At 41.4% G+C, this 23048-nt stretch overlaps 1 protein-coding gene across 5 annotated transcripts in view; it reads right to left on the bottom strand.

Annotated features, from left to right (window-relative positions):
• ZMAT4 (zinc finger matrin-type 4) overlaps nt 1-23048 on the bottom strand; it is a 347808-nt gene that overhangs the window by 208398 nt on the left and 116362 nt on the right. For all 5 annotated transcript variants that reach the window (XM_058720583.1, XM_058720585.1, XM_058720587.1 and 2 more), the window contains exon 3: nt 17731-17820. In XM_058720583.1, coding sequence (XP_058576566.1) covers nt 17731-17820 — 90 coding nt within the window. The remainder of the gene's footprint in view (nt 1-17730; nt 17821-23048) is intronic.

The following is a 23048-nucleotide window of genomic DNA, read 5'->3' as shown; positions in this document are numbered from 1 at the left end:
AATCCTTGGGCCAGTCTTTGCCCTCGGTATCCTGCAATTCCTATCTAACTTAAGCAAAAATAACAAGTAAGGCAAGCCCTCAGAAGAGGCCATGGGTGCTCTGTCATGAAGTTTGGGTTTTATCTTATAAGAAAGTGCATCATCAAAGCTGTATAAAGAGGATGGGGACAAGATCAGATCTAGATACAAGAAAGGTAATTCCGGTAACAAAACTTCTAGGCTAGATAGAAGACAAGAGAGATTTAGAACAAGGGTCAGGAGGCAGAGGCCTCAAGCCAAGTGGGAGTTGATGAAGGCTTGATCTACTTCTGAAATAGCAAGAAGGGACAAAGATGAGGTGAACAGGGTCAGACAGGGCAGAATCCCAGGATCAGGATGTAGCAGGTGAGTAGAGCCAAATGTAATTCAATAGTTTTCAGCCTGAGGAAATGGAGGAAGTTTGGTATTATGAAATCTTAAAAAGACATATAAGAAGGGAAACAGGTTTTTGTGGGGATAAAAGATAAGTCCACTGAAGTGTGGTTATTCTGGATTGAAAACACCTAAAAGTCCACAATTCTGGGTCCATAGGCTCTATTTTCAATATATAAGAGCAAACTGCAGAGTAGTAATCCAACTAAGTGGCATATGAAAACATCCTCCCTACACTCATATAATTGTATTTTCCACCCTCTCTCTCTCCCTCTCTCTGCCCATCCCCTGCTTGTGCTCTATCAAAATAAATACACTTAAAAACAATTGCATATTCCAGAACAGAGAGAGATTTCTCATTTAAGATTTAATGTTTAAGATTTCTTGCTTAAGATTAAGATGCATACACACACACACACACACACACACACACACACACACAAAACACTCAGAGGAATATTACTTTGCCATAAAGGAATAAATTTTGCTGTTTGTGACAACATGGGTGAACGCTGAAGGCATTATGCTAAGTGAAACAAATTAAAGAAGGACAAACACTATATGATCTCACTTGTGAATCTAAAAAAAAAAAAACATACAAAACATGATTGTAGATACACAGAACAGATTGGTGGTTTCCAGAGGTGGAGGGAGTGGGGGAGATAGATGAAATGGGTAAAGGTTGTGAAGAAGTGCAAACTTCCAGTTATAAAATAAAATCATGGGGATACAAGGTACAGTGTGGTGATCATAGTTAATAATACTGTATTGTATATTTAAAAGTTGCTAAAACAATAAATCTTTAAGGTTGTTACCACAAGAGAAAAAAAATTGTAACTATGTGTGCAGTGACAGATGTTAACCAGATTTATTATAGTGGTTATTTTGTAATAAATTTTGAATTATCATTATACATCTGAAACTAATACAATAGTCTATGTCTATTATACCCCAATTTTTAAAAAGTACAAAAAAATATTTAGTGTTCTGAGCAAAACAAAAGACTTAGGCTTATCAGTCATTCACACCTTAGTATGAATTAGCTTATAAGGTCCTTTCCCAAACAAAGGCTTTGGAGGAGAGGTGAAGAGAGTGTCTAAGAGTCAAACACAGTGGCCCTGAGAGGAAATAAAGGTACTGAAAAAAGACTTCTGACTATCCAACTGAGCCCAGAGCATGAGCTGCTAGACAACATTGCCCCACTTCCAGCTAGAGAATGGGTTTATCCTATGCTGTCTCTAAGGTCACCAGAACCACTCTCCCTCAACCCCATGTGTCAGAAAGTAAGAAAGCCAAGGGACATTTGATATTTGTTAGTTCTCATCACTCAACTCCCCTCTTGGGAAACAAAAATAGACCATTCATTATTGTGGTATTGAACATAATATAGTAAAATGTGCAAAATTTTGTTTTATAGCTAGTTTTATCCCCATTCACTACTTTGATAATAATCAACTAAGCTTCCCTTACATAACACACTCCTGTTTCATGTCATCTTCTAACTGTCCTAACTGCTTCTCCAAGTCAACATGTCTAAACTAAACAGGCTCTCTTCCACAGTCTCCTCTCAATGAACAGCTCTTGTATCTACTGCTATGTAACAAACCACGCCAAAACTTAATGGTCTAAAACCACAACTGTTTGTTTAACTCCATGACTCAGCAGGTCGGCAAGGCAGGCAGGGCTCAGCTGAGTGGTTCTCCAGGTCCGAGCCAGGCTCGCCTGCTCTCCACGTTTGCAGTCAGCTGTTCACTTGGCCGACGTTGGCTAGGTTTCGAGATTTATGATGCTTACTCTCTCCACATGTTCTCTCAGCTAGCCCAGACTGGTTGCAAGAGTCCAAGTGTATCAAGAGCCTAAGTGCAAGGCCCACATGTTTTTCAAAGCTCTGCTTGTGATGGGTTTGCTGCTAGCCCACCAGTGAAAGCAAAGTGCCTGGCTAAGCCCTGAGTCAGGCTAGGAGGATAATACTAAAGGGTCTGGACACAGAGGTGGAAACAGGGGCACCTGGGTGGCTCAGTTGGTCAAGCATCTGACTTCAGCTCAGGTCATGATCTCGCGGTCCTTGGGTTTAAGCCCTGCATCAGGCTCTGTGCTGACAGCTCAGAGCCTGGAGCCTACTTCAGACTCTGTGTCTCTGTCTCTCTTTCTCTGCCCCTCCCCCACCCATGCTCTGTCTCTCTCTCTCTCTCTCTCTCTCTCTCTCTCTCTCTCTCTCTCTCAAAAATGAATAAACGTTAAAAAAAATTAAACCCAAAAGAGGTGGAAACAGATTAGGGCCTGTAGTGCAATCAGTTCTCCATTGATGATGTTAACTTTAAATTATCTCATGTCTGCTCCCTTCTGATCTCTGCTAACTTCTTATTTCCCTAAATCTCTACAACAGACACCTAACAGGTCCACCCACTCCATTCTGGGGCTTCCTTTAGACTTTTCTATACATGGCAACAGAGTACTTTTTATTTTCATATTTATTTTCATTGAAGAAAAACTGACATATAATTTAATATGAGTTTCAGGTGTACAGAAAAGTGATTCAACATTTGCATATACTACAAACTGATCACCACAGTAAGTCTAGTGACCATCTGTCACCATACAAAGTTAATACAATATTATTGACTGTATTCCCCATGCTGTACTTACAGCTGCATGACTTATTTATTTCTAAACTGTGGAACTCCGTACCTCTTGATCACTTTCAATCATTTTGCCCACTCCCACCCCTCCCTTCTGGTAATCACCAGTTTATTCTCTGTATCTATCAGTCAGGGTTTTGCTTTGTTTAGATTTCACATAGAAGTGAAATCATGCAATATTTGTCTTTTCTGTCTGGCCTCAAGGTCCATCCGTATTATCAAAAATGATAAGATTTTATTCTTTTTTATGGTTTTGTGTGTGTGTGTGTGTGTGTGTGTGTGTGTGTGTGTGTGTGACATCTTTATCCCTTCATCCATCATTGATGGACACTTAGATTGCGTCCATATTTTGGCTACTGTAAATAATACGCAAGAACATAGGGGTCAGAATAATTATTGAAAGCCAAATCTGATTATTTTAGTCTTCTGGCTTAAAACCTTTCAATAGACTTTGGTTGCACTTAAAATAAAAACTCAAACTTCTTAAAATGGCTTGTAAATAATCCTCCACCCTACATATTGAGTTCACCTGTTGTTCAGTTTCATTACTGTGAAAGTGCCCTTTCACTGTTACGTCCTGGTTTGGATGATAAATTACATTGTCACCCTCCCCCTAAAAAGGGGTCTGCCCTTACTTCAGGACCCTTCTAGCCTCTTCTACCATCACACCTGCTGTGTTCTGCACGAGTCCTGCTCACCTTCTGTCTATCCCCAAAGGCTGTTCCCTCCCCTGGAATAGTCTTCCCTTACCTCTTTGTCCAGTTAATGCCTGTGCACCCTTCAGATGCTACTTAGGAATCACTGCCCAGAGAAATCCTCCCTCAATTCCCATACAAGTCACCTCTTCTGAACAATCTCTCTCAGCTCCATACCCTCTTGACCATAGTATTTATCAGAATTGCCATTTCAACTGAAGGCAAGGACTCTGGGTCTGGCTTTGCTCACCACTTACTCTATGTCTGGAATATACACAAAGCAATTATTAATGGATTACATGCCTAAAATATTACTACATTAGAAAATAAAAGAAATATTTGAAATTATAAACAATCCACTCATCTCATTTATGAATCATAAATATCGGTTCCCAGAAAATATTTAAATCACAGTTAATTAAAATTGGAAAGCAGCAAGTGATCACTTAGTCCAGAGGAGGACTAACTTTCTTGGATTTCACTTTCTTGAAGTCCAAGTGAAATGCAGACAGGACTAACAGTTTTCTGCTTTATTTCTAGGTGACAAGACTTGCATTGAGAAGACTTAAAATCCCTTCCAAGCTCAGATATTTGGTTACAATTTACTTTTGCCTTGATAGCCTTTTTTTTCTTCTTTTTCTCTTCCCTTTCCTTCTCCTTCTCTCCTTTTTGCATAATTAGCTATGAAAGCAGAGAACTGCTGTCCAGGACACTATGTCACAATGCAAAAAATATATAAAAATAAAAAATCTGTATGGAGAAAGGGATGGGCAGGAAAAAATACATTAAAGACCCTTATTTCTTAGTCTCCAGAAAATTTCAGGTCATAAATCCATCTTGAATGTTTCCATCCCCCATTACAACAATGGATACAATGGATAATGAGAAATCAAACAAACTAATTTGTCAATTCTAGGACATGACATCATGACCATTCATTTCTGGGGTTGCTAATGCCAATCAGTGACCTTCTAGGGTTATGTACAGCTGAAATGTGAAGAGGAAATTTAATTAAAAAAGGTCAACCATCACTCAGTATACCAATAAAACAAGATTTTTTTCCTTTACAATAAAATCTCAAAAATTAAAAAAGAAAACCAACATCGTATCTTATGATATACATTCAGTGCTTATAGCCCAAACTATAATGACTATATGGATGATAACATTTGCTGAGCTCTTGAGTATCTAAAGTCATAGACATTCCTTTAAAGGTCAGCTGTAAAACCGAGTTAATAACTCTGAAGAAAAATGCCTTTTTCCCACCAGGAATTCACAATAAAAATCATCTCCTTCTCTACACAATTTTAACTACACTTGGCAAAAAGACAAAACTAATAGACAAATTAGACATGATTACAAGACTATTTGGCTATTCAATGTCACAGATCAAGAGGAACGGTTCCTGTTGCAAGCAAGTAATGGCCCTGGTCCACAGTCACTCACATATGCTCCATAGAGAGTTTCGATAGGGTTTAGAGAATGACACGCTCAAACAGCCACATTTTTAATATCTATTAAAGTCACTGTGCCATGACTGCATGATGCCACCTGTGAGCAGGAGGGAGGGGAATATGAGCAACAGCACCGTGCATGTGGCCGAGGGGAGTACGTTCTATCACCCGGAGCTGCTCCAAATATCTGACTCTCTTCCAGCCAGACTGAAATATTGGCATTGGATAACAGCCAAGTAATGACAAGACGTACGCATTCCTCCAAGCAACACTCCAATGTGCTAATGCCAACACCATATTTTTCCCTCTTTGTATTAGTTTAGGTTCTTTAAAACAAGAATGTTATTGAACACTGTAATATTTTCAGTTTCTCTGGCTCCTTGGCAATTACTTAGGGCTTCTATTGAAAACATCTCTTTCAACAGCATTTATTTAGTCCTAGAATACAGACCTATGAATTTCCCCCGCCAGCTCATTCTAATCAGCTTGTTGTGTTTTCTCCCAGTCAAATATAGTATCAGAAGGAAATACAACCCTTACCCAGTGCATTAGAAAGGAGGAAGGAGTGTAGGGTGCCTGGGTGGCTCAATGAAGTGTCTGACTTTGACTCAAGTCATGATCTCACGTTTTGTGAGTTCAAGCCCCGCATGAGGCTCTGTGCTGACAGGTCAAAGTCTGGAGCCTGCTTCAGATTCTATGTCTCCCTCTCTCTCTGTCTCTCTCTGTCTCTCTCAAAAATAAATAAACATAAAAAAAGGAAAGGAGGAACGAGTGACAGTTGTTGGGCACCCACCTCCCAGGCCCTGTGCTCCCTGCTTTGCATTTACATGATCACTTTCATCCTTCACAGTAGTCATGGATAAACGGGCTATTGCCACCATTTTTCAGATGACAAAACTAAGTCTTAGAAAGATCAAGGAACTTGACAAAGCCTACCCCACTAGCAGGAATTGGAGGCCATATTCAATCCCAGGGCAGTCCCCAATGCCTGCACTATTCCTTTACATGACACTGAATTGGGTGGCACCATAGTAACCACCTCTCAGATTTTCAATATGTCTGTAAGGCCATCAGCCCTCAGTAGGAACCTGAGAAGAAATGAACAGGATTAGGATGGCCCAGTGAATATTGTCCTAGCTCACTGGAGCCCTGAGCAGAAGAATTCATTGAGCCACTCCCATAAAGAGTGTCCTATAGGAACCTAGAACTACTAATGTCACTGATATGTGAAATGGCTGAGCCAGAAGTGAAATGCACCAAAGGCAGCCACAGAGATGTGGCTGGGTGGAAAAGGCCCTAGAGTTAGATGACCTCTAGTTTTGTATGCTTCTATTCCTCTCTGAACGTTCTTTATCTCATTTACAAAGTGGGCATTGGTAATGCTCACACAATAAAATTCTCTGAGAATTACCTAAGACCACATAGGCAGAGCTCCCAATATCGTCTGTGATCGGGGGCAGGTACATGAGAAAGATTTGCCGGATCCAAGTCCAAAAAGACATTTTACTTCAAATTAGTAGAACTCAGGGCATCATCCCTATTTTTCAAATGTATTTTCTCTAGGCTTTCTGGTGTGTATCAGGGGACATTCATCATTGTCTCAGCATTACCTGCACCAAATCCAGGTCACATGAAGTTATAAATGTATCTTGTATTCTAACGGCACAACCCTTGGCTGCTTCTAGGGCAAGAAGAAAAAATATATATTTCTAAAAGAACATATCAACCCAAACAAAGCCAAACAGTCACAAACCAGAATGTAGTGAAGGAAACAGACTTCTTTGTTCTGCAAGAATAATATTCTGAGCATGAGGAATGCCCATAGGTGACTAAGGAGAAACAGAGAGGGCACGTGGGGTCGCCTAATGGGAAGACAGCAGGCATGATTTATGACATAGCCTTAGAGAGTAAAGACTCACTGTGCTGTGTAGGACAAAGGAAAGAAGGGAGGGAACACCCTCTCACACCCCTCCCTGTAGCCAGGGAAGAGATGGAGATAAATGGGCCCCATTTTAAAATGATTAAAAGTGGGTGGTAAAAATTTTCAGGAAAGAGTTGGGATTTCAGAGAAGAACAAACTTAGGTTTTGTGAGACTCTAGGATGTGAATCAAGGAAATCTATGTATCGGGGGAAAATACTGACACAGGAAAGATAGCTTGAGAGGCAGACACCTGAAAAGAGGAAACACAGCAGACAGGGCAAAGAGCCCAAGAACCCAGCTGCCACATGTTCGTGAGGCATCAAGCTGCATTAAGCTGGGTAGAGGCTTCTGGAAACCCCTGCTGGCCCTCTGAAAGGAAACCCAACATATAGGCTGACATCTCAGAGCTGACATTAGAGAGGTCTGTCATCCCCAGAATTCCTTTATTAACTACCCTAAACAAAAACATACTTTGATTTGTGTTCAAGAGCCCATTTGGTGTGCAAAGTGAAAGACATGTTAAGGCATTTGACCTCTACTCTTCCATGTTTTGCATCATCCAGTAAGTATGATCCACCTGTTTACTCTGGAGGCAACACCAAAATATCCTACAGAGAAGAACTTCCTATCAGTTTCCTTTTTTCTTATGGCTGAAATTGGGTGGGGATCCGGGAAGGACATTTACCTCCATTAGCTACGCCTCAACTTCTGCACAAACAGACTTGATATGTGGTAAAATAGGGTCAAGCCTCAAGGGCAGACAAGAAAAGACAGACAACAGCTCATCTCAGAGCAGCCAGTGAGAAGGAAGCTAAATAAGTGAGCAAGTCTGCCAGGGCAGGGTGGTTACAGACTGGCCAGATGGAGCCTGAACATGTGGGTCCCCACCAGAAGCACCTGCTGGGGAGACCAGCCTGTGCTATGACAGCATGATCTCCCAAATCCTCCCCCTTTCCTTACGTGTTTCCTGTTTGAAGATCACCCACATGAGACCAAGAACCTGGAGAAGATTCTCATTGAAACAGTGTCCATAGTTCTCAGATTTTCTTAAACCCAATTTCACAAAATCTTCTTTTAACAAAGGCACTTTTATACGGATATAACCAAAATATAATTTCATGGTAATACTCTGTATGATTTTCCATACAAATGATAGTTTTTTTAATTAAAACTATTTTTTAATCATAATTATTTTAAAGAAAAAAATAAGATAATATCTTATCATGAAAATATGAACAGTAATTTATGGAATGCCCCTGTGGGAAGGGGTATAAAGATTAATAAGTTAAGGCCCCTGCCCTCATAAAGTCTAAAACTGTGGGTCTTACCATCTCTGCCTTTCCAACTAAGGAGGAATAGGACGGACCCACTGGGAGTCACTGGATCTAGGTCTTAAGACCACATCTGAGCTGTTCCATCTCCTTAAATAGCCCCGGTCTTCCTACTGGATGCACATGGTTTAACCACCAACAACTTCGGCATCTCTCTCTAGAAGTCCTCCAGGGTACTGATACTATCCTCTCCCCAGCCCTGGCACTTGGTGACAGCCTTGAATTCATTCAGCACACTGTCCTGACACTGGACAACACCTGTAGAGAACCACCTGTAGAGAACCTCTAGCCTGTGCCTCTGTGGGATCCAACTCCTGGCCTGGCCACTGGCATGGCTTCACCCTCCCCATTAGAAATGTAGAAAACCTCCACTGGGAAGAAACTCTGAAGACAAAAGTCCACCAGTCACTTGCTGTCCTCTACCCCTGCACTGGAGGCAAATTTACCTCTATGCAACTTCAGTTCCGCTCAGCCTGGATTAATATGGAACAACCTCGAGAAAGGGTTTTCCTCACATCTTTTCCCCATGCTCAGGTCTCCCTGCTCTCTGGCCCTTAAGGAGGAAGAAGACTACTGTGGCTGCAGGAGAGGCAACAGCCACCCAGTGCAAGTTCTGAACTGGAAGCCATTTGGAAACCTTCTTCTGCTTCACATCTATTATCCAATTGATCCATTTTTACTGACTTAATTATCCCTCGAATTTATGTATTTCTCATTGTTTGCTGCTGTCATTAGCTTCATCCTCAGCCATACTCTCGGTGGCCTATTGAAAGCCTGATGCTCAACCATTCACCTCTGCTCCTTTTTCCATTAATCCATTCTCTGCATCTGACATCACTGCCTGCTTCCATCTCTGAACACCAGCAACGCTGGCTTTCATTTTCTTCCTTAAGTGTGCCGTGATTTCTTTGACTGCAGGGCCTTTGACCATGCCGTCCCCTCCGCCTGGCATTCTTCGGCCTCCCGTTGCCTCTTTGACTAGTTAAACCATTCTCACCTTTCAGACACAGCTGAAGCATCATTTGTTCAGGGAGGGTTTCTCTGATCCCAAAGGCCTACGATCTCCCCATTTTGTGCTTTTGTGTATTTGTGTATTTGTATGATTTTTTAAAAAAAACAATGGCCGTTTCCCCCACTACCCTGTAAATTCTGTCAATACCAACTGCATGTGTTTCCTTCACCATTAAATTCTCGCAATCAACAAAGTACCTGACTCTTAGTAGGAAGTCAATTAACATTTCTTTTAAAAAGGGAATAAATGAAGAATACATAGTAATACGGAGTTCTAGAGCCAAATCGTATTGTGTTCGAACCTTGGCTGTATCATTCACAACAAGGTCTATGAGTTTACGTAAGATATTTGACCTAAGCTTCAGGCTTCACCCCTTTTAAAATAGAGGCAGTAAAGATTCCTACTTGCATTTGTAAAGTTCAAATGAAATATCTATCAAGTATTTAGTATCGGGCTTGACACATAAAGAGGGCTTCATTCGTGGCCAGCTAACAAGAGAATATATCCAATGATGTGTTAACAGTAAAATCAAAGACCGACTACACTACCTCTGTTGTGGGGGAAAAATTATTTTCATAGCTGCCTTTGGGGGAATCCTTTTTTTCCTCCCCTCTGGATCAGATTTTAGATAGAAGTAGTAACTATGTATATATTTTAGCATAAATGAGTTTCAGAAGCACAGTGCCAAGCTGGAGACCTAGTATAGGGCCCAGAGAGTCATGTAGAGCCAAGTGCCATACTGAACATTCACATTAATGAGCAGTTCTGGGTTGTTGTTTTCTTCCTTTAAATTATTATCTGTGTATTTGGAATCTCGATTCCACTTTTGGGTACAGTTTGGAGAGGAATTATTGGACTTTCCAGGACATACCACTGATTTGTAGTGACAAGAACAAGTATTCTAAATCAGGGTTATCTCAAAAAAGTCCAGAGTCTTGGGTTACCATAAGCTGGTGCTACTGTGCCGATGGCATAAAAAAACCAGGTGTCCTCATTGTGTCCACAGTGTTGCAGACTTCAAACAAATTCTTATAACGTAACCCCTTCCTAAATTTCAAGCGATCTGCACTGAAAAAAAACCAAAGCAGAACAGCAAGAGTGTCAGTTCTCGCTCAGGAGTTTGGAATGATACTTCCTACTGGCCAAAACCTTCAACTTTCTGGCCCCTAATAAACCAAAACTCAAAAGGAACAGAGGGCAAGGCAGCTTGAAGAGTCTGGAATGACATAGGTCATTCCGAGCCTAGGTGGCTCGGTCAGTTGACCATCTGTGTTCAGCTCAGGTCATGATCCTGCAGTTTGTGGGTCTGAGCCCCGCATCATGTTCTATGCTGACAGTTCGGAGCCTGAAGCCTGCTTCAGATTCTGTGTCTCCCTCTCTCTCTGCCCACCGCCCCCCACCCCCGCTGCCCTCTCTCTGAAAAATAAATAAACATTAAAAAAAATTATTAAAAAAAAAAGAGTAAGGAATGACCAAAATGTGTCATCCCTGTGAGTAGACAGATGCACAAAAAGAGGAGTGATAATGCCCCCCTTCCTTCACCAAATCTGTCCACTTCATATGGGGGCCAGCAAACACTTTCTGTGAAGGGACACAGGGGAAACAGTTTAGGCTTGTGGGACATACAGTCTATCGCAACCGCCCAGCTCTGCCGCTGCCCTGTGCATAAAGCTGTAAAGGACTGAGCGTGGTCATGTTCCTAAGCTTATGTCTATGGACATTAAAAGGTGAAGTTCATGTATTTTTCACTTGACAGTATATTCTTCTTTTGTTTTTTCCCCAAAACATTTAAGAATGTAAAAACCGTTCTTAGTTCACAAACTTTACAAGAATAGGCCATGGCTACCTTTGGCCAGCAGCTATTTTCTGACTCTTGTTTTAAGACACATCAATAAACACCACCTCACACTTATTGGTGCCCTAATCTTTCCTCAGGTGTTCTCCATGAACACAGCAGGCCTGCCCCTAACTGGACTAGAGAAGTTGTATATCGCACAAGAGACTAATGATCAGAACCAATAGACAAAACATGTAAAACTCTATTAATGAATACTACACACACACACACACACACACACACACACACACACTTTACCATTTATCATGCGGCTCCACAAACAGGAAGCTTTTATTTGAGTCCCTGAACAACTCTGAGAGGTAGGCATGGCAGCGTTTATAGGCCCTGATTATAACCACGGCAATTAAGGTTTAGAAAGTCCAAAACAAAGTTGTAAAACTAATATATGTAGCTGAGCCAGGGACAAAATCCCCACTTGTAGCTCTAAACACACAGCTGGAGGCCAAAGCACACAGCTTTGATGGGTAAATGCACCTATCTTTGCGAACTGCTCATGAATTTAGCTGCAGACCACTTGACAAAGCAGAAAATGTTGACAAAGTAAATGTTAATATTGTACACAGCAGATGTGCGGGCCTTTCCCCACCACCCCACGCTTCACTTTGGTCTCCACGGCTCTACTGAGTGCATTCTGTGTCCCCCAAATTCTTGTCCACCTCCAACAGGAGACATTTGAAAATAGGGTCTTTGCAGATTAGTTACAATGAGGTCACACTGGATTATTATAGCAGCTGTCACTCGGATGACTGTCGTTCTTATAAGAAGAGAAGAGAACACATGAAGATACATGCAAGAAGGAGACCAGGTGATGACAAAAGTGGGCAGGCATGTTGCAGCTCGAGCCAAGGAACACCGAAGGCTGCCAGCAACCACCAGCAGTGAGGTGAGAAGCACAGAACCGATTTTCAATCAGACCCTCCAGAGAGAGGCCCTGCCTACACCTTGATTCAGACTTGGAGCCTCAAGGACTGTGAGAAAATAAATTTCTGTTGTTTTTAGCCACCCAGTTTGTGGTAATTTGTTACAGCCATCCTGGGAAAGTAACACAGCCTCCCACCGGCATTTTATACTCTAGAAATACCTTTGAATTTTGCTTCGCTGAAGACATTACTCATTTTGGCTCCACACTCAGAAGAGCACTTTGCCCCCCCATTCACTGGGCTCACCCACGTGTATCCCTCAAGAATCAGTTCAGCGTCACTTTTTCCAGGCAACTCTGTCCTGCCCCATCCCACCAGGAAAGGTTGGGGACCCCTCCAGTGTGCTAGATGACACCCTGGGATATGTCTGTGGGAGCACCCGTATCCATGGGAGCACCTGCACAGCCACCACACTGTCTTACAAAACATGACCACACATTGGATCACCCCCAACCTGAACTAGATCCTGATCTCTCCTGGAGAAGGGCCCATGTCCTTACTAGCTGATTACCACCTATCTCAGGAAGTGGCATGGTGAGCTAGTTTGCAGAACCAGAGGAATTTTCTTTCATTTTGTTTTGTGTTTCCCCAGCCTTGTCTTTGCCACTTGCCAGCGGTATGACCAGAGTCAAGTGACTTAATTTCTCTATTTCAGTTTACTTTTCTGTAAAGTGGGGATAATGATAGTTTCCACCCTATACAGGAGTGAGGATTAAATGTGTTAATGTATGTAAAGCATTTAGAATATAAGTAGGAGGTACCTGCTAAGCACCAGCTATTATTACTTTGCCCCAGAACAGCAGTGCTCTCTGGCTCTGGACCCAGCAATGGCTTCAATGTCTAAATATAAGACAGAATTTCAAGATATGTGGGAGAAGCCTAGGAATAGAACTTAGGGAAGCAGGGAGGGTCTCAGCCTCAGGCCTGACCAATTTGGGCAAGTCATGGTACTTCTTTGGACCTTTTTTTCACCTTCATCACAAAACAGTCAGATTAGATAGTCCTCCTGACCTGGAACCCAGGATTTTAGGGACCCATGAAACTGATCCTGGAGGTGCTCCAGCTCTGCTGAATATTCCAGACCTATAGGAAATCATGTAAGTGTTTAAAAGTGAGAAGCTTGATTACACCAACCAAATGTCAAGTTTTTCCACTTAGGAGGAATTCTATTAACTCGATGTAAAAACACTATGTACTTAATACTGACTGGTGGTTTTTGTTGGCAGTTACTTATCCTTACAGAATAAAATTAAAGGTAAAATGAAATCATCCTTTTACTTAAAAATGTTGTTTCTTAAGTAGACATTTTTTTTCCAAAGCAAGTGAGAAGATACTAAAAAGTATCTTGAAAACCTGAGACTCTCAATGAACTAGATGTGCTCTACGTTCCTTTTTGGCTCTAATGCTCACAGGATTACAGAAAATTTCTCTAAGGCAATCAACTATAACAATTTATTTCGCATTTAATTTTACTCTGTGGCCTCAGGAGGAAAATGTCTTGCTCTAAGATTTCAGGGAAAAAAAAAAAAACATAGAAGATCCGAATGAGCATTTGAAGCACACGAAGGGGGAATTTAAAAAGCTGGAAGTACCAGGTTAGGAGGCAGAAATGAATTTTAAGTTTTTGAAAAGCAACAACAAAGTCAAATAACCTGGAGTAGAAATGTCAATTGACCCTGGGAATAATCATAGGCACTTGTGTTCATCTGTATGTAGATTTGGAGTTACTGCATATTCCCAGAGGGCTAAGAAGTAGGGAGGGAGGGATGGCTGCCATTACTTATCAGCCCTATCAGTTTTAAGGATCACTGTGGGGCCAAGGTTCAGGTGCATTCAGGGATTGGAGACTCAGAAACAAGTTTTCTCTGTTTTTGGAAGTCACTCACTTTGTTGGGTAGTCAGGGTGGCCATGAAACTATTTCCAGCCAAGACTGGGCTACAAACCTGTCACAGCCCCAGGAAGCAGGGCAGTGGGGAGGATGTGCAAGGATGGAGAGGCAGGTGGAACAGAGTGTTACATTCTTGTAAGACACAGGGTATTTGTGGAGAGGGAATCAATAATAATAATGCAGGTAGAAAGAGCTTTGAAAATAAAGTGCTGAATACATAAGTTATCTTATTTGGGCCTTATGCTAAACCTGTACACTGATGCTATTTTTATCCCCATTTTATAGCCCTGTGGAAATAAACAAGACCAACCAAATGAGAAAAAGAAAGGCTATTTATTTAGAGCTTACTAGAGCAAGGATGTCAGTCACCATCACTTGCCTTGGAGAAGACTCCAAGGCAAACGGATAAGTGGGAAAACTTTGTAATGGAATAAAGGGGAGGACTCAGGTATGCCCTGATTGGAAACTGCTTGTGTGCAGAAGCTGTAGGTAGGCGAACTAGAGGTGGACATCCTATGTGATTGTTTAGGAGTGCCTATTTGGCTTTCTCTGGCTGGTTCCAAACAGGGAGCAGGGACAAAAATTAGGAAAGCTATCAAGTATTAATCAAGTCCAGACCATTTGGGGCCTATTGTTACAGGGGTTATGGTTTGGCTTCCTGGATTGTTACTAGAGATAATGGTCTGACTTCCTATAAGTTTAACCTAGGCAGGCTTCTGGGGCTGGTTTCTATATACTAATGGGTTGGACTCCCAGGATGGTTGCTACAGGTTATGGTTCAAAGTTCTATTTTCATTTATTTATTTATTTATTTGTTTGTTTGTTTGTTTATTTATTTATTTATTTTAGTTAAAGTATAGTTGAAACCCAATGTTATATTAGTTTCAGGTGTATCAAAGTTCTATTTCCATATGGCTGGCCATTGTTTATTTGCCTATTAAGCCTTTCAACCCTAAGGTATGAGTCTGTACAAAAGAAAGTTGGCCAAATAATTACCAGTTTCAACTTTCACAGCCCCAGTGAGGGACTGGGGTGGCTTCCATGCTATATCCAGCATGTCAAAATGCCTAAGGTAAATGATGTATTTACCTATGAAATGTATGCACAAACACACCCTCATAAAATCATCAACAATCTCTTTCAAAAAGAGTCAGTATGTTGCTTTTCCTGCTTACTGATTTGGTCTTATACTATGATTACAGAAAGCTATAGAATATGATTTAATAAATAAATCGTTGGCAGGAATGGCTGGGTGGCTCAGTTGATGAAGTGTCTGACTCTTGATTTCAGCTCAGGTCATGATCTCATGGTTTGTGAGTTAGAGCTCCATGTTGGGCTCTGCACTGACAGCACAGAGCCTGCTTGAGATTCTTTCTCTCCTTCTCTCTCTTCCCTCCCCTGCTTACACCCACACATACGCTCTCTCTGCCTCTTCCGTCCACTCTTGCAAAATAAATAAATAAACATTTAAAAAAAATAGACCATTAGTAGATCCAAGTTTTCAAAACTCAGCATACACCAGAGGAAAAAGTTCTCAAAGGGGTCTTTGGTAAAGAATCTTTGCAAATAATTCCTGCTCTAAAAACCCAAACATCTTCCCCTCCATAAATCATTCCCAGTGCTACTGGAAGAACCAGGGCCTGAGTGGGTAAATCATGGGTCTGACCAGAATGGCAAAGACCATGTCCTCAAGTAACACCAGTTGAGTCCCAGTGTCCCCCTTCTGTCTGCCCAGTCAAGCCCTCCCTAGGAGCTCAGACATAAGTAAGTACAACATTCATGATTAGAACTTGAGCAGATAGAAAATAATCTGTGTTCCAAGACCTAATTGTCAAATGTATATGAACCCTATTGTTTTTGACTATTATGATAAGACATGAAAAAGCTACTGAATGAAGTGACACGGGCATCATTGCTGAATAATTTCAGAGAAAGGAACTAATTCTGTCCTCTCCAATAATGGAAAGATGGAAATCAGGACTCTGCTGTAGCTACAAGATTCTTAGACTTCATGAAAGCCGGCTCAGGTCAACTCTCCTGAGGTTTAATAAGTTATTTTGATAGGAATACACCCAAGAATGCATCTGTCTCCTCCCCCACCCCTCCTCCAACTGGTACCATCCATTCAAGCCCAAGGTCCCCACCTCAAATGCCAACTCTCAGTAACACCATCCCTGAGCAACTCGTCCTGGCATGGATAACTTGCCCTTTGTCTCCATGGGATTTTGTGTAGAATCTTAAACACCTACATTGTGCAATTACAGGAATTTTTTTATACAATGTTGATCTCCCTCACTCCACTCTGAGTTTCTTTAAGGCAAATCTGGGCCTTATTCATCTCTCTTTCCTCAGTACTTTGCATATAACAGTACACCTCACAGAAGCCCAGTGAGGAAAGGGTGATTATTATAGTCTCATTGAGGAAACAGGTTGAGAGAGATCAATTATTTGCCCAAGGTCATAAGGCTAAGAGCTGACAGAACCAGTCTCTGTCCCACTTCTTAGCAGCTTGAAAAGTTTTTGTGACATCTTTTCCCTCTAATAAGCTCTAAATGCTGCTTCACCAAGGCAGTAAAGACAACTCCACAGTGTTCCAGATTAGCCTGCGCATGAATAGCTCGTGTGCGATGTAAGAGGCGTGCTTGGAATTCGTTAACACCAGCCCTGATGCTCACTACTCATGGTCATCCACAGTTCTCTTGTTCTCTCTTTTTCTCTTGTGAAGAACACACAAGTGTGGTTCTTGTCAAGTGTCTTCAATGATCATATATTAATTTTTAATAAGAAAAGAAGACTGTCATCTATAAGGCAGCAGAAGGAGAAAGGAATCACAAGCATAAGCAAGAGTGTAGGGCATAAATTCTATGCCTGCAGCCTCCTCAGTGCTCAAAGGACAAGCGATTTCTGTTTCATCTGCAGTGTTTATCACAAAGGACCTCTGCAATGGACAGATATGAATATTCCACTCATTAGAAAAAGTAAGCCCTACCGGGAGGAAGGAATATTTATTTTATCAGTCCCTGCTTTGGCCTGGCTGAAGTAAACCGTTTGCTCTGACCTTACATCCTCAAAGCAACTTCCTAATTGTCATTTTATTCCCAAGTAAATGTTCCCTCAGGGAGAGGGGCACTGATCAAAACCCTCAGTATTTTTATTTGCAAGATATGCACAGTATTTACAAAGGAACAAATTGGCATTCAGTTTTAGACACCAAAGAAAAAATAAAATATGTTAATAGCAAAGTATCTGATATTTCTGGCAGGTTTTCTCCTTAGGCCATCCTTCCTACTTTTGTTTATCTTCTGATGGCTCCTGCCTTCCCTCAGCCAGCTGCTCTCTGTTCCTTCTGTACATTCTTTCTTGGCTCTGCCCTAGTGTGGAATCATCACAAAGTTCTCCAACACCATACTGGCAAGTTTGGGCGGGAAAAAGGGAAAACACTTGCTTACATGTAACATTTTCTATAGTATTTAATGAGAATAATTTCTACTCACTTAGCTTTTCTGCTAAGGTGGACATGACTATACTTCCTAGACTTGCAAAGTTCTTAGCAAATGGAACAAATCATCTAAGGTTATCGGACAGTGCCAGATACTCACATTTTCTGACCGGAGCCTCTTGGCAGGACACCCGCCATCCCTGGGGTGAAGCATGTAATACAGTCGGACTTTGCTTGCATGTTTTCGACTCTGGGAAGGAAAAGCAGAAGCAAATACTATGAAAGAGAAAGCATTTTAAGCCCTTGGAAACTTAGCCAGTGACCGTAAGTGCAAAGTAGTACTTTCATTAAAAACACTTCCCCACGCTCCTGAGAATTACGTGGGGTGAAATTTCACATAGGTTTAGTGACTTGCCCAAAGTTACAAAGCCAACATAATTTCAGGATTAGAAAACACAGTTAAAGAAGAAAGTTAAAGTTAAAACGCTGGGATCTTGAAGCGTAGGGTGCGTAATATATTTAATTGTCCTCAAAATAAGAATGGGTCAGCAGAGAGAACAATACAAGGATCAACTGTGATGGAAATCTTAGATCCCCTGCCTTGTCTCACCCTCCCACTTCCCTGACATGAGGATCTTGGGACAGTGCCCCCCCCACCCCCTCCTGGGAGTTGGCACTCGTAGTATCTCCAACAGAAGGCTTTATCTCTGGTTCTCCCATGCTAGATAGAGCCTCCTTAATAAGCTATCAAAAGAGATCTTCCCAAGTCAGATATCATAAGCAAACAAAAGATATCATATGCAAGCCTGAGGACTGATCAGAGCCCAAGTTGCATGCAAGCAGGCAAAGCAGTTGAACAAATAAAGCTCCACATCCTGTAGGATCAGCAGGACTATGGGTTGCTGCCTGTATTGAATGGTCCACACCCAGCGTGGAGAATTGAGCTCGTCTTCGTTCTATCTTTCTTCTACTACTTTGCTCAACAGGGAGCCCACCTGAACTTCCCACACCTTTAAAGAACCCTACAGTTTTAACTCCCAAGTCGCTACCTGTGGCAGGATGGTAGAGTGAAAAGAGCACCACCAGTCACAAGTTCAGATCCCAAGTGCAGCCACCACCATCTGGCTGTGTGATATTGAGCAAGTCAGTCTAATTTGTTTATAGCTAAAATGAGTTTCTTTTTCTCGGTGTACAAAATGAACGTGATATTTATTAGGGTTGCTGTGAGAATCAAATGAGGCAGCGCCTATGAAAAACTGCAGTCCATATAATGCTTAACGTGTCTCACCAGCAAGTGCACCAATCCTGAACTCTGAATCTGTACCGCTCTGATGTGCATTCTCCTTGAATCTATCACTACCTAATTCCCATCACCTATCCCTTTCCTTTGCTCAGGGCTGATTTCTTTCTTCTCCAGGCATTGGTTCTGCTTTGCCTTTACTTACAGTTGGGGCCCAGCCAAGCTCCTGCAATGATGGTTTGCCTTCATGGATTAGCCACAAAGGCAAAATGATTTTTGGAGAATGCAAGGCAAATTGCAACTTGTTTACAGGATATGATATAAATCCCTCTGTCACATTTTCCTTCTTTATCACATTTTTCATCCCCTTATTGTGCCCAAAGCAAGAAAACCATGCTTCTAAAACAGTCCTTGAACAATTTCAAGGCCTTTAAATGGGTTTAAAATTGTTAATGGAACATGAATGATATTACAGACATATAAAGGTACTGGAGTGTGATTTTGAAATACATTTGTAGCCATTTCCAGGTTGTATTATAAGTTTTAATCACGGGTTACCCGGAGTCTTGTTTGCCTGGGAGATTGGTAGGACAGTGAAATAGAGACCTATGTGGACCTGTGCCAGATGATTTCAACAGCATTGTTCAGCTGCTGCACGGTTCTGAGAATGATGCAGTGCAGACTGGTACAGTTTTTTGCAGATAAATATGTTGATTACTAAAATCTGTATACAGTTTCCAGTTTTGTTAGTTTTTTGGAGGTAAGGAGTAGTGGTAAAGTTAAGAATACTGCTACAGTCAACAAGAGAAAAAAAAGAACAATTAAACACCTGCAGGATGCTGAATGTGGACACAGAGCCTGGGCTGGAGAAAAGCACAACAGACAGGTAATTAGTGAAAAGACAAAGCAGTACCAGTGTGAGCTCAAAGCCAGTGGAAGTGGGCTTTCAAAGTTTCATTTTTTCCCTTAGAAGAATGTATCACATTACCTACCACCATCAATCTACTCAAAGCCCTGGATTCCCAGACAACAAAATCACAGCCAAATTGGAAATCTCATAATGTGGCCTGTTTCATGGTTGGAGTTCTTCTCTTTGCTAAAATACTACATTTCTTTCCAAAAGATTCTTCCCAGCAAAGGCAGAGCTCACTGGATTATTTAATTGCAGCTTGACAAAACTAGTAAGAGCCCATTAGCTAAAAAGAAAAGGGAAGCAAATGATAAGTCTGCTGTAAAGCCATTAGTGATGAGAGATGTTGGGATTTGAGTCTTATTAGCAATTTTCTTCATTAAAGGCCAGTTTTTCTCCTCAGCTCTGCCAGCCTCTAATTTTGACAGAAGGACTGACTGCCCTCCAGGTACTGTCTTTGTCCTTGTGTATGGGTGAAGAAAAACAGTGTTTTGGAAAATCCCACCTCATTCAGGAATGATGGCAGAGACATCCTAGTTCATCATTTCTCTGTTTCTCTATTGCCTGGTCTTCCTTATTGCCTCTGCCCTCCTGCAGCTTTTCCTGGGCTGCCTGAACGGGGTCCAATGCCTTTCCCACCCACAAGCCAACCCTAGCTTCAGGCAGACAGTAAAAGCTCCAAAGGCAGTCCACTTCTCAGTGAGAAGAGTGTGGAGCCACCCTTCCAGTTAGACTGATTCAAACCCAACACCACTTCCAAATGATGTTGGTTGAGAAAGAGAAAGAGGCAGCTGCCAGAATGCTCTCAGGCCCCCTATAATTCCTCTGCCTCAGCTCAGGGTCTAGCCCTGCTAGTGAGTCCTCTCCTTTTTTCCTGGCATACTCACCTCTACCTCAAGGTGGGGCATACCGAGTAACCCACAGCGTCTTCCCCCACTTGGCTCCTCTCAACCCCTTACCCACAGAAATTGGTTGAAAGTTGACATCATAACCTCACTCCTTTCAATTTATTCTAAAACCAAGCAAACAAAAATATTTCCACAAAATGTTAAACTTAGATTTGAGCAAAGATGTTCATTGCAGCATTGAGCTAGAAACAACAACTCAGGGAGGTAGCTACATGTTGGACAAGAGGCTGGTTAAAGTAGCCACGCGATGCCCTTATGTTCAGTTGGAGATTGAAAAAGTGCTTCCTACATACTGAATGTTGAACGGAAAATGCTAAACTGAAAATTGTTTGTGTACTGTGATTAAGATGATATAAATATTTGTAAGTATACAACTAAGAGGTGGAAAACCAAGCATGGGTAGAGAAAGTATGGATGGTTTTCATTTTTTTATTTTTACAACCAATTTTCCCTTAACATAAAAGTAATAACTTCACAATGCTCAAGCCATTGTAATTTCTCAATAAGTATACTTTCTACTCACAATGATTGTAATTAGTAAAAAGCACACTGATCTGAAATGCTTTTATACTCATATATTCATATACTGGCATAATTGACCACATTTCCAGCTACCCGTTAACATCTTATCAACATTCAAATGCATGATTTTTTTCACTGCAATACTTGCTGATTAGATGAGACTACTTAGCCCAAGAGCAATACGCATTACTTTAAATATTGAAACTTTCTCTGGGAACATACAAATGTTATGGTAAATATGTGTCCTTTTCACAATGCGATCATTTCCACTTCCTGTGTACAAATGGAGTCTCTACGGAGACAGGGCACAAATGCCATCCAGACAACCAACCTGGAAGGAAAGCGACTTCTGAAACAGATTTATGTCATCCAAGTAATATGAACAACAAAAGCAAATCCTTATGACTTTTTCAAATTTATTAATACCTCATACATGCACTGCTTTTAAGAGTTTAAAAAGACAAATTGCCAACTGCAAGGAAATGCAAGGAGACAAAAGGACCTTACATGTTAAATGTACATATGACAGAGTGTCAGGGAAGAAAAGGGCCATTTCTTTAAGGGAAAAGACATGAAAACGAAATTACAATCTCTTTTGCTTGCACCAAAAGTCAGTCCCTGGTTCTCGCATTAATATTTGCATTTTAAGTAAAAGTCATTACTTTCATTCAAACCACATCAACTTTAAGCTTCCCAGAGAGGTCAGAAATTACCAACTCTTCCATTTTAATTAAAGCCTTTGCCCCTGATGCTGGGCATTGTGCAGGGGGCAGACCTATCTGCAGATTAGTTTCTTTGGCTGAAACAATCTCTTGGCACTCAAAGAAATCATCTAAAGTGGAAATTCAGGCTAGCCTTCTCTTTGGGGGGATAAAGAACAAGACAAACCTCTATTTCCGATGTATTGTGTGAAAGAAGGGGGTGGACCACATGGAAATAGAATGGCTTTGTGCTTCACCTAAATAGCCATCTCCCATTATCACATACCCTTAAAAAATTCACAACTCAAATTTGCTTCCAGCAAGGCTACTGATTTTTGGTCTCATAAAATGTGAAGATAACAAAGCAACTTAGTATTTGCATAATGCTCCAAACAGCCTTCAAAGCCCTTTGACATTTACCATTTCATTTTATCCTCAAATCACAGTTGTGAGGCTGGCAGGAGAGGTGTTATTTCAAATAAGCTTTAAGATCCATTCCTGATTCCCTAGTTAAGTCTTCACCATTTTATTTCATCATAGGTATCTAATTATACCTCTTCCAAAAACCAGCTAAAATAAGCCTTTTCCTAAAAGAAAAAGGGAAAACCTGGAACAGACTGATAATTACAGAGGAGTGATACTCACATGCCACCAATTTTAAGCTGTTTCTACTCATTCTAGGGTGAAGAAGAGCCACTTAAGGGAAGGACGACAAATACCAAGGGTCTAACTCCCCAGCTACCCAAGAATGACTGGCTGATGTGAGATGGGCTCCATCTCTCAGGAAAAAGAAGGCACCCTGGCAGAACCCCACTTAACATTCCCAGGTTGAGGGCCCCAGGGCTGAGCCCTGGAAAAGCTGGAGCACAACTTCACTGGGAAGTCAAGGTTCAGTACAGAGAAAACCACAAGTGTGCAAGATTCCCTCTGATGACTGGGACTCTTTCCTAGAGTGATGCATCTTTCCTTATTATCACAGAAAGGAGGCTGGATACAGAAACTCCCTGTACCTAGAGTGAACCAACTAAAATTCTCAGAAGAAATAAATAAGAAATAAATGTTCTCTGCTGGAACTGCCCAAGGACCCGGGTTTCAGGCCTCCTACACAGGCCACTGAAATGGTCCTGCAAACGGAATCAGATCAGAAGATCCTGAAAGCTTTCAGACATACCATGAAAGGATCAAAGGCCAATCCTC

The sequence above is a fragment of the Neofelis nebulosa genome, chromosome 3 (genome assembly GCF_028018385.1).
Source record: "Neofelis nebulosa isolate mNeoNeb1 chromosome 3, mNeoNeb1.pri, whole genome shotgun sequence".
Classification (NCBI taxonomy): domain Eukaryota; kingdom Metazoa; phylum Chordata; class Mammalia; order Carnivora; family Felidae; genus Neofelis; species Neofelis nebulosa.
This window is presented reverse-complemented; position numbering and strand designations above follow the sequence as displayed.